General features: G+C 33.8%; 1 protein-coding gene across 1 annotated transcript in view; it reads left to right on the plus strand.

The window, feature by feature from the left end:
- The window catches only part of CSN4 (COP9 signalosome subunit 4), a 56,069-nt gene that overhangs the window by 32,847 nt on the left and 10,280 nt on the right, over positions 1-12,942 (plus strand). The window contains exons 6-7 of the mRNA XM_075379111.1: positions 2,936-3,125; positions 10,298-10,468. Of these exons, the coding sequence (XP_075235226.1) occupies positions 2,936-3,125; positions 10,298-10,468 (361 nt within the window). The remainder of the gene's footprint in view (positions 1-2,935; positions 3,126-10,297; positions 10,469-12,942) is intronic.

Consider the following 12,942-nt stretch of genomic DNA (forward strand, 5'->3'; position numbering starts at 1 on the left):
GAGTCTTTTTTAAGTGTGTTGTCCCCGAACTGTGCCTGAAGTCTTCTCAAAATTTCACATGGATTCTTATCCTCTGCTGTGAGAAATTTAATAATACGTGGTGCAATATATAATATCTCTTGCTCTGACATTGTGATACTGACCAGAAAAGATGTAGTGAGCTGGCTTTCTAAGAGTGGGATCCCCTCCGTGCATTCCTACATGCAACACTGTGAAGCCACACCCCTCTCCATTAACCATGCGTCAGTGACAACAAAAATTCCATTTTATATTTGATTCAACCTTGTAATTATTGCTGCCAGCAGATTTAAAATAAATGGTTTAAGGATAAAAGGATGAGTGAAAAAGGAACATGAGAAAAGAAAAAAAACCACAAAAAAATTGTGAATATGGGCAAAACTTTCGGACAGTGAAAAAAGGTAGGTTGATTGATAAATGTCATATTTTTAATTAAAAAAAATAAAGAAATAAAAAAATAAGTTTTCATTTCTCTATATTATGTGTAATAGTGCAAACTTTTATAATAGTGCACTAATGGTACATGGAGCATGTTTTGAGACGAGATGCTGATAAATAGCAAGCTTCAGAAACGCAAAGTGTTTGCTACATTACACTACCATTGTTAACAGTTGGGCTGCTGCAGTTGAAGTAAATGTATGTAATGACGTCTCATAGATTTTTAACAAGTTGAAAGTGAGAGGTCATAAAATACATGTTAAAGTTTGTTTTATGTTTGCTGAAAATTTTATGAGACAATTCAGTCGCTTTAACAAACATATGGGTAAGAGTTTGAAGTGGATGTAGTGTCACAAATTTTTATACATTTTAAAACAGATAATCAATTGATGAAGATCCCAGACCAGGATGGTCTTTTGTATCAACAGACAGCAGAAACACCAAAACAGTTTGTACTGTGATTTGTGATATTCACAAATCAGATCAAATGTGATGTGTTATGCTGTCCAGGAATTTGCTTTTGAGGAGATGTATAGACTTGCATCCATCAGATGGCAGTGTAGGATCATGTTACATGATTTTATTTTAAGAGATAAAATTGACATTCATTGCAATACATAATTTATGTTGCATTTGTAGACTAGTGGTGGGAAAGTGAACCATATTAATATCAGTCAAGAATTGCTGGACTGCCCCAATGTTGATTTATACTTTCTGAAAACTATAACAATGGAAACAAGACTTTTTATGTCTAGGATGTTAAAACTAAATTATAATTATCACAGCGTATGAGAACAGGATTTCTCTGGTTAAAAAAACCTGCATTGTATGATAGTCATAAATTGAAATTCATAGAGAAAACGCTTATGTAGCTTCATCTTAAACAAAATAATCCCATTTGAGATGAGTTTTTCAAAATGTATTATCTAAAGATAATTAATAATAGAATCTGAAGATTCTAAAATGGTTGCAGAAAAAAAAGCAGGGATTATTCAATGACTTTCTGCTGTAAAAATAAAAGTGAAGAAACAATTCATAATTAGTAAACAATTATAATTCTAATAAAAACTTCTTGTAACAAAAACATTACAAAAAGTATTTATCTCTAAAATAAATATAAAAGCTGAAGTATAAAGTTTCTGAACACAAGAGAATTGAGAAAATTCTAAAAAAAATTTGTCAGTTAACACTGTTTTATTATAATTATTAATGTAAGAGTAGATTTGTTGTTGGGTTTGCAAGCATGCAGATAAACCTTATAAAATGTATATTTTTCTGAATAATGTCTATATATATATATATATAGATATATATATATATATATATATATCCATATTATATCCATATATATATATATATATATATATCCATATAATATCCATATTATCAAAAAACAATATTCATTAAGAAAGGATTTTAAATTGCTATTCTATATTTATATGTAGCTTAGTTGTATCTGTCGCTAATGATGTTAGCAGTAGGAACACATGATTTATTCAAATTGACAGTGTTAAATAGACTCTTCACCATTGTTTTCAGTAGTTTTGATAATAAAATTGTGCTGTCTAATGTGAGTTTTTCAAGTTGAAAATTTATTGTACCTTTTTACACATTTTTTTTTTAAATTCTTTTTGTTGGAAGTAGCACTGCATTTTCCAACAGATCATTTTATTATTTAGAGACTGAGAAAAATAATGATCTTATTATGAATATTGTAAATGTGATGATAGATTTGCATATTTTGTTTGGGTAGAGGATAAATTATAAAGATCCCTTGAACGGTATCTATGATTAATCTATAGGAATGGTAAGATTTTTCACTATACATCGGGCTGTCTTATTGAGTCAGAGCCATGAAAGGTATTCTGTATGTGCTGAAAAGCATATTGTATGATACAAATGGACTTATGCATATTGTAAGTGACTTATGAAACTTACAGGTATCATCAAATTTATTTATTTTTGATTATATTTGGATATAACAAGCCATTATTTTAATATATTTTATGATTTTGACTATTACTTAAAGAAAGCAGATGTGATATTCAATTAGAAATTTCTATGAAAACTTTATTTGATGGTTTAAAGTGTTTTTATAACTTAGATATTGTAAATTCCTTGATAAAAACATCCTTTTATATCTTATCCTCTCTTATCTGAATTACATTATGCAATCTTAGAGACTGATAATCAAAATGTTCCTTGTATGCTTCAGTTGAGAAGTAAGTGACCTATAGGTACTATGAAGTCAGAGGAACATAGACAGCTGTTGTTGCTTTGTAGATTAGGTTACTAATAATAAAGAATAAGGATAAAAAGTGGAAAAAGAAAACAAGATTTGCATTATTCTGTGGTTTCAATAAGGAAAAAGAAAATTGTAAGGAAAATAAGCAAAAAAATTAGCAAAAACAATTTTTCACTTAACTTTATTTTGTTAAAAAATTATTTTTAATTGGAATTTTATGTTTGATTTCTGCAGGCTGAATCTAGGAATGAGCAGTTGCAAATTTATTACAAAGTTTGTTATGCTCGTGTCTTAGACTATAGAAGGAAATTTATAGAGGCTGCTCAGCGATACAATGAGTTATCTTACAGAACCATTATTCATGAAGATGAAAGGATGACTGCGTTACGCAATGCTCTTATTTGTACAGTCCTTGCATCTGCTGGTAAATATTAACATGTATAAAAGATTGTTAATATAAAATTTAGAGTTTAATGGTTAATATTTAAAGTATATATTTTTTTAATATGATTTTTCATTTTATTGTGTCAGTATTTCTTAAAGGTATCAAAACTAATAAGAAGGACCGCTTTATAGTTTTGAATGAAAACAAGGAACCCCAGATACTTCCATTTTCATTTTAAGAAGAATGTTTTTATCTTGAAATCTTGTTGCCTCAGTGACTGAAGTACAAGGTGAACATTTATTTAGTTTCCTACCTTGTCAGCTGGCTTGCTGTTAGATTTTCTTATGTATAGCACAGCCAACACCATATGAGTGTGTTTTGGCAGTGTGAACCGTACAATAGGTACACATGTAGGACGGTACCATATTTTAAGTAAGTCATAATGAGGAGGCCTTATTTGGTGGTATGTACCTTTTTTTCATAATTTTTAATATGAATAGCTTCAGTTTGCTGAAATTTCTTATTTAAACCCCCGACGGGGAGTCTTATTCTTTAAGACTGGGGGTTGGCGTCCCCGTGGGCCTAGCCTCTGCAGCTTTTCTTCCCACTACACACTGAGCTGCAGAAAACTATCCACTATACACCTATACTACACCAAGAACACTACACAAATTACAACATATACCCTTACACAACAACATCAAACACAATTTTCTCCTACATTTACACTCGGTGGTGTGACATCTTACGAAATGCAACTGTAACCCAAGGTGGGAACTATCGTGCCGATGGGTGAATGGCTCTATGTAGTGAGTCTCAAATGATGTCCTCTGGGCACCAGGGCAAACCCAGTTGTATTTAGCTCTAGCTCTAGTACATGTGCACTCTGTTGGAGTGGTCCGTTATATTGCCGGTACTCATGGGGCCGAAATGTCAGTTCCAAATAATAATACTATGATGGTTGGTGGTCCATCTGAAAAAATCACCATTTTTAATCTTGTGATAAGACCCTGCTGTTCAGCCTTGTCTGATGAGGATAATTGCCTGGTAGAAGAGTTCATTAAATCGTAAATATAAAAACATATGTTTCGTTGTTCTCCGGAATAATCCGGAAGGCGACTCCCTCCAAAAGGTCTCACCTTTTTTGATAAACAAGGTTATAACAACCTCAAGCGGTTCCTCAAAAAATATTAGTAAGTTACGGGACGGATCGATTCTGATCGAAACTTTTAATGATGAACAGAGTCGATATACCTTACGTCTCCTCAATATGGGTGGTATAAATATCAGTGCATAATGCCACAAAACGTTAAATACGAGCTGGGGAGTAATTTTTTGTCGAGACCTTTTAGATATGGATATCACTGGAATAGTTGATGAGCTTTGTCCCCAAGATGTTGTTGAAGTGAAGCATATAATGAAACTGCAGAGCGTAACAGAAGAACCTACACCGTCTCTTATACTGACATTCAATCTCCCTGTTCCACCAGAGAAGATAAAAAGTGGGTTGAAGAACCACCCGACCCCGGACATCGGAGTTCTTTAAAATAAAGAATACAAAAAAGAAAAACCGAATCATGTACAAACAATTTTATATTTTATATAGCTTCCTGAATGTATTGTTATTTTTTTCTTTTTTTTTACACTTATGAACATTCAGTGAAATGTTAGAGGGCTTTCATCCCGCATTGAAGATATTAGAGTACTGGCGCATGCACATGATCCACTAATCATGTGTTTCCAAGAAACTCATCTTCTACAACATGACCCAATAACACTCAGAGGGTACTTCGGTGAGAGATACGACTGTCTAGTAGACAGTAGAGAGAGTGGTAGAGTGGCTATTTTCATGAAGAATGGGGTATCGGCTGCAAGGATTCATCTAACCACTCTCATTCCTGCTGTTGCAGTAAATGTCTCTATCCCCTTCAAATTGCATATCTGCAATCTGCATCTCTCACTGAATACTGAGTTCAGTGCTGTAGATGTCTCATATCTCCTCATGCAAATACTATTTCCATCGTTAATAGTAGGAGACTTCAATGCTCACCAGATTTCCTGGGGCTCAACCTTCTGCTCCACTCTAGGAAATATGATAAACAAAGTGAGACAAGACAGTACACCTTTGTGTACTGAATAATGGATCGCACACATTCATGTCTTTATCATCTGGTACTGTATCTAACATCGATCTCTCCATATGCTCACCGAATTTACTCCCTCATCTTAATTGGTCTGTTTGTGATGACTTTCATGGCAGTGATCACAGACCAGTTATTATTGTTTTCGGTGTAGACCGCAAGATCAAAAGAAGGCCACGGAGATGGATTGTTTAAAAGGCGGATTGGAATGGATACCATAAAGCCTTCCAATCACAGTATGACGATGGTGCGAACATCCTTGAACAATGTTCCTCTTTTACGTCCATGATACTTGAGAATGCCAACAGATTCCACAAACATCGGGTAATCCTAGACATCCCTCCGTTCCATGGTGGAATGATGATTGCAAATATGTTATTAGGAATTGACGGCAGGCACTACGCAAATTTAATCGTAGGCCTACAACTGAACATCTAAATTTATACCGCAGGGCCAGAGCGGTATGCCGTCGAGTATTCTTGAACGCTAAGAGAAATTCATGGACGAAATATGTGAACACTATCTCACGCACTACTCTCACGTCTACTGTGTGGAAAAAAATCCGTGCAATTTTCGAATCACCGAAACAATGTATTCTCGGTCTTATTGATGAAGGAGAACTCCTTTCATCATCTTCGGCAGTGGCAAATACTTTAGCAAAATCTTTCTACTCGGTGTCTCTCACTTCATATAATAACGATTTTCAAAGGTACAAGATGTAGATAGAAGTATTATTGTTAAACATTGGTGATTCGGTTGGTGAATTAAACACCCCATTCATTTTTAAGGAATTGTTACACGCACTTAAAAACCCATGTGACACTTTCCCTGGACCGGACAACATTCGCCTTGCCATACTTTCACACCTGCCTAATTCGGCACTACAACATCTTTTGAATATTTACATTGGTTTATTCTCTGAACAAGTCTTCCCACCTGGCTGGTCAGAAGCATTTATTATACCAGTAATAAAACCTGGTAAAAACAAAACCAGCCATATTTCTTTAACAAGCATTTTGTGTAAAATAATGGAGAGAATTGTAAACCGCAGGCTTACATGGTATTTGGAGAGACATGGCTTTCTATCTCCAGAACAGTGTGGTTTCTAACAAGGACGATCTTCCATTCACCTTTTAGTGTCAATGGAAACAGCCATACAAAACGCTTTCCTAAACCACCAGCACCTCGTCACTATTTTCTTTGATATAAAAAAGGCGTACGACACGGCCTGGCGACATGGTATTCTTGGCACTCTCAAAGAATGCGAAATCAAGGGCAATATGCTTGCTTTTATCCGGGGATTCTTAAATCAGTGAATGTTTCATGTTTGTGTGAACAATTCGCTCTCAGGTAGTGTCATCTTGGAGAATGGAGTGCCTCAAGATAGTGAATTAATTGCCACCATATTTTCTGAAGCCATAAACAGTATTACCAGTTGTGTCTCATGTTCTCTATTTGCTGACGATTTTGCTATTTACATTGCGAATCATTCAACAGCCACAGCAGAGAGACTAATCCCGGACCAAGCTTCAAGGTATTTGAAGCTTGGTCCGGGATTACTGGTTTCACATTTTCATCCGACAAAACAAAATGCGTAGTCTTGTCTTTTCTCGGCCACGAAACCCTTCTATTCCGCAAGTTTTTCTGAACAGACAGCTTATTGCTATCTCTCCTTACGTCAAATTTTTAGGTTTATTTTTTGATAGCCATCTTACTTGGATCAAACAAATAAAAGAATTAAAAACAAAATGGTTGATTTATGTGATAATGGTTTATTTGCAAGTGATAACTGACATGTATTGTAAACATCCTTTTGTTTTGGAGGTACTCCAAAACCTCTCTAAAACCCTAAAGTACTCTCTACTCTAACCTATCATAATACATTGGCATCTTCTAATGGATTCCAGGTTACGTTGGAATCTCAGGGAACAAGCGTGCTGATGTCACCATTAAGGAAGTGTGGTTTCACTACTTGTATTCAGTACAGGTATTCCACTACTTCACTACTAGTATTCCTGCCTCAGATTTTTCTAATTTTATAAAACAAGTACTGTGAGTGGAATGGCAGAATTAGTGGAATGTGAAGGTAGATAACAAGCAACTACTTGTGAAGAACATGGTATATACTTGGTTTTTGTCCAGTAGAGCAAATAGGAGAGATGATGTTGCTTGTCATCTGCAGACTGACCCACACACATTTTATGTTGTCGGGTGATATTCCTATGTGTCCTCAAGGAATTGCCATTTAACTGTACCCCATATTCTTGTGGATTGTGTATATTATGTGGCCTTATGTCACATTTTTAATGGACCAACAGCATGGCATATTCTGGGTGATGATGCTAGGACGATTGATAAGTTAAATTTTGTTAGTTGCATAGGAATATATTGTCAGCTGTGATACTTTAATCTGTATTTCATTTTATTTTATTTCTTTTTGTTATTTATATTTTTATCTTTTATACATTATGTTGTGTTTCTCTTGTCTGGACTATTTTTAAGTGGTCTATGTACCTTTTTTAATTTTATTGTTATCTACGAAGGGGCTCTTTACATTCCTAGCAGACTTTGGTGAAGTTTATTTAAATTTTATATGTTCTATGTTTGCTGTTATTTTTTAAATAAAATACATAAACTGTATATTTGTTTTAAGTATGTTTATTTGGGATGTTAGCTGTGATATAAGGATGATCAGAAAGTAAGTTACACCTCCTCTATGAAACAAACACATAAGACAATTTTTTTTTTATTGAAAAAAAAAACTATATATTTCTATCTATTTTTCAACATAATCACCAAGTTTTTCTAAACCCTTTTCATACCTTGCAACAAGTTTTTCAATTCCACTCTCATAAAAATTTTGTCCAGTTTCCTTCAACCATTTAAGGACTGCATTCTTCAGTTCATCATCATTAGCGTAAAGCTCCTCTCTCAGGTCTTGCTCGAAAGGACCAAACAGGTGGTAGTCACAGGGTGCTATATAAGGGCTGTAAGGTAGATGAGACCACACTTCCCACTTGAATTTTTGCAGTAACTCCTTTGTCACGTGAGCTGAATGAGTAGTAGCATTGTCTTGAAGAAAAACGATCTCATTGCTCAATCTTAAAGATCTTCGATCTTTAATGGCTTTACACATTTTTTTTAAAGCCTCATAGTAAGATTCAGCATTGATTGTTCCTTGAGGCATAAATTCACTGTAAACAACTCCCTCAGAACCGAAAAACACTGTCAGCGTAACCTTTCGAACATGTGGGGATGTTTTCACATTTTTTGGCTGCAGTGAATTTTTGTGTCTCCATTAATATGATGTTCATTTAGTCTCAAGAGTGTAATAAAGCACCAAACTCTCATCCTCTGTGATGATTTGTTTCAAAAACTGTCAACCAGTCCTGGAATAATGTTAAAGAAAAAAAAGAACACACAAAATGTTGGTGTTTGTGGTTGTCTGTCAACAGATATGACACCCATGGTGCACACATCTTACGGTAGCCAAGCTGATCGTGAATAATATTAGACACACTACCATAATTGATATTAAGTTTACTTGCAATCTCTTTGGTTTTAATGCACTGGTTATTCAAGATAATTTCATTCACGTGTTCCGCATTACCCGTCTTTGCAGTTGAAGGATGCCCAGCAAGCAGTTTGTCACTCACATTTGTTCTTCTGTTTCTGAACATTTGGCTCCATTTTGTGACCTTGGGACATGACATTGCATTCTCACCGTATACCTCAACAATTTGGCAATGAATTTCACAATTGTAATTTTTTGCCCTCAAAAATCGGACTACTGATCACACTTCTATGCTGGACGAAACCTGTAGAGAACGCGCATATTGACGACACTACATATGTACTGAATGTCGTATAGAATTGCTGCTGGGGGAGCATGAAGACAACATAACCACTGCTGCCACCACAAGACATCCCTTTCAGTTCAAGAACATGGCAAGAGTGTAACTTATTTTTTGATCCACCTCTTGTAGTTATAAGTTTTTTTTGTTTTTAATGTCATTTTATGATACCTTTGTTTCAGGCAATGATAACAAAAGCACATGTTTTACCCCCCAAAAGAAAAACAAATGATGCCGAATCATATAATTTTGGGTGTTTACATGATACTAATTTTATTTAAAACAAGGAACTTTTAAAAAACTAGTGTACACAATAGATGGTTGCAAAAGATTAACTTTTTTACAAATTCAGACAAGATTAAACTAATCTGTATTTGAATTAAAAATTTGCGAGAAAATATTTCTCTGATTTTATTTACATTTTCATAAAATGGCATATTTTGATATAGATGTGTAACACAGTATTAAAATTCAAGATTCAAAATTTCCTTACTGATAAAAAATTTGAAAATATATATGGATATTATCTCATATTTTAAATTTATGGTAAATAATGGTCAATTATATTATTTATAGCCTGGTATTCAACATTGAATAATTAACAATTATTATTATTATTTTTTTTAATTAGGCTTATTTCCGCTTAGAATGTGTGATATTACACATTCTAAAAAAAAAAAAGAAAAGTTCGGTAATTGTGAGCCTGAACATCTTCAACTTAAATATCTCTTATATTGGAATATGGTGGACAGTTGAACTAATACAAAAAGGAAAAACATATAGTAGTCATCAGAAAGGTTAGGTTAGTTGAGTGGGGATTCCACTTTGTTAAGACATGTGTGTTTTTGCTCTGTGGAATTACAGTTTTGGTTTGGTTTCTAGTGGTTTTTACTAGGTTCATGATTTGGTTGGTGTTTTCTGGACGCGTTTGTGAATTTTCTTGAGATTTGGACACTGATTTCTACCATTTTTTGAGTTTTTGTATTTTTGCCATTTAGGCTATAGTTAAGTAGGACGACTAACCCATAAAGTGGTTGATTTATTCTGAGTCTTTGCACGAGATTGAACACGTTGTTGATGACATCACCAATTGGTATTTGATTGCACATGTCATATTCGACTATCTCCAATCAAAGATGGTACTGAATTTACTGATCACACGATAGTTCAAAATTTTAATTTGTTTTATTTTAGTGATGTTAATTATATTTTATAGGTCAGCAGAGAAGTCGTATGTTAGCTACATTATTCAAAGATGAAAGATGTCAGCAGTTGCCAGCTTATTCTATTTTGGAGAAGATGTATCTTGATCGCATCATACGGCGTTCTGAGTTACAAGAATTTGAAGCCCTTTTGCAACCTCATCAAGAAGCTTTGACTGGAGATGGTAATTGACAAACTAATATAAATTGATGTTATTATTATAGATATATATTTAAAATCAGCTAAATGAAATACTGGAAATTATTTGAAAAATTTCTTGCATACTGTTTTTTAATTGAAAATAATAAACTGTTTTTTATAATAATTAAAATATTAGATTCTAGTTAGGGAATTTATTACAGTTTTTTCTTTATTACCAGCTCTGCAGATTCACTTCATACTTTTTGTTTAGTTTCCTCAATTACTCTTGTGAGTTGCAGGTTTGGAATTGTGTTATCTTATTTTTCAGTTTTACATATATTGTAAAAAATATATGTAATCAGAGTGATAAAGTAAAAAGAAAAGGTCTTGAAGAACATGTTCATGTAAAATTTTGCTTCAAACTATAATACTGTAATGTGACATTTAAATTGCTTCAGCAAGCATTTAGGAAAGACTGTATAAGCTGATCATAAATAGTTCAATCCTTTAAAAGGGGACAGAACATTGACACTGCTCATGAAAATCACAGCTTAACTGTCCAAAGATTGCTAAGGAAGTGGTCATCAGCATAGGGTTATGTCTTGCAATTTTAATGGAAAAACTGAATGCATTAAATTCACAAAATTAGTACTGTGTTTGCTGAACAATGATCAATAAAATAATAATGTTAATGTAGTGCCAATGATAACTTTTTGGAAAGCAGTGCAATAGTAGATGAGGCTTGGGTTTTATGATTATGATGTGTAAACCAAGACACAGTATATCACAGTGGGTGGAGGAAGGATTGATCGACTAAAAAAAGACCACAAGAGTCAGTGAAATGTGGCTCATGCATTATTTCTTATCTGGCAAAACATAGGACAACCATTATGCCTCACTCCCTTTACTTTCCCACAATCTCTTTTCATGTTTACCAAATTGAAAGAATCTTCAAAGGTTGTCCTTTTCAAACCTAAATGGGATTAAGGAAAATACAATGCAAAATCTGTATGACATTCCCAAAATGCTTTCCAGAAAATTTTGAAAAAATAAAAGAAGTAATAGAGGCAGTGTATTACCTGGTACTTTGAAAGGGACAAGGCTACACAAAGTTGTAAGTATTATAATAAATTAATAACTGGATGTAATGAGGTGCCAGTCACATATGTTAAATAAAAATATGAAGTATAAAAGCAAGCAGAATAAAATTAATTTAAACATTGACTTGACTTACAATTTCTTTCTATGGTGTAATCTATATGATTTGATTATTAAGGAAGAATGTTTACAACTTAATGTATGAGGAGTGGTTAAAAAATAAGGGCCAATGAGTTATAAATAACGATTGGCAACACTGATTGGTTTGCGCGTGCGCATTAGTTTTAAGTGGTCTGTTGGGCATGTAACCGCCATATTGCTTTCAGTTCATTTTTGTTTGCCTTTGTGAGACATTGTGTTAAAATGAGGGCAGTAATAACAAATCTCACCCATTGTGAAGTTCCATCAGTGATTAGATTTCTAAATGCAAGAGGAAATAATGTTGCTGAAATTCACCATCAATTGTGTGAAACATATTAGCTTATTGCAATGAGTGAAGGAAAAGTAAGTTCGTGGTGTTGTGAGTTTAAAGAAAACTCTTCAAAATACTCATGACAAACAGAGAAGAAATAGGCCGAGTGTCCAGACTGACAATCTTGTTGAATGTTTGAATGCAAAAATTAGAGAAAATTGTCACTTTACGATTAGCAATCTTTCTCTAGAATTTCCAGAAGTTCCAAAGGCAACATTGTTGAGAATCATTACTTACTCTGGGCTATCGTGTGCATGATGGATGCGAAAATGTTGACAAGTGCTCATAAAGATTACAGAATTACATCTGCTTTTTTTTTCTCAACTGCTTTAACCACAAGATTAGTGAATTTTTTCTCCATATCATCAATAGTGACAAAAAGTGGATTTTCTATGTCAGTGTTGAGACAAAACAATCCATGAAATTTTCACAGTTACAGACTACCACCTGTGGCTTACCACATTTTTTTTTAATTTTTAAAAAAGTGAGTCTAAAGACTAGTCAAGATGACAAGGGTGTAAAGGCTCTTGTCTCTTAAAAATATTTCAAACTAACACGTTACAAAACATTTAAAAACATTCAAACCATTTCTAATGAAATATTAAAAACTATCAAAATTAAAGCATTAAATCACAAAATTAGATCAAATCACATAAGAACTAACTTCTTCTTTCTATTGCCTAGGTCTGTCATTAGGTCATTCTTTCTTTCTACTTTTTTCTACCTTCCTGAAGGCCTCGATGTCAAATTCCAGGTCTAAGGTCTAGAAATGATTCTCCACAGTAAATAGTAGAGGATCCCCTGCTGCTGGCTCAGATTGTGTGGTCAGCTGGTCAGCAGTGCATTAGAGTCGAGACTAAAGCTTGTGTGGCAGATGAAGTGCTCGGCTTCTCATTTAAAGGCCTGTATGCCTTCAAAGACTCCATCATTAGACATTCTTTATCTAG

Source organism: Lycorma delicatula, chromosome 1 (assembly GCF_047948215.1).
Source record: "Lycorma delicatula isolate Av1 chromosome 1, ASM4794821v1, whole genome shotgun sequence".
Lineage (NCBI taxonomy): Eukaryota > Metazoa > Arthropoda > Insecta > Hemiptera > Fulgoridae > Lycorma > Lycorma delicatula.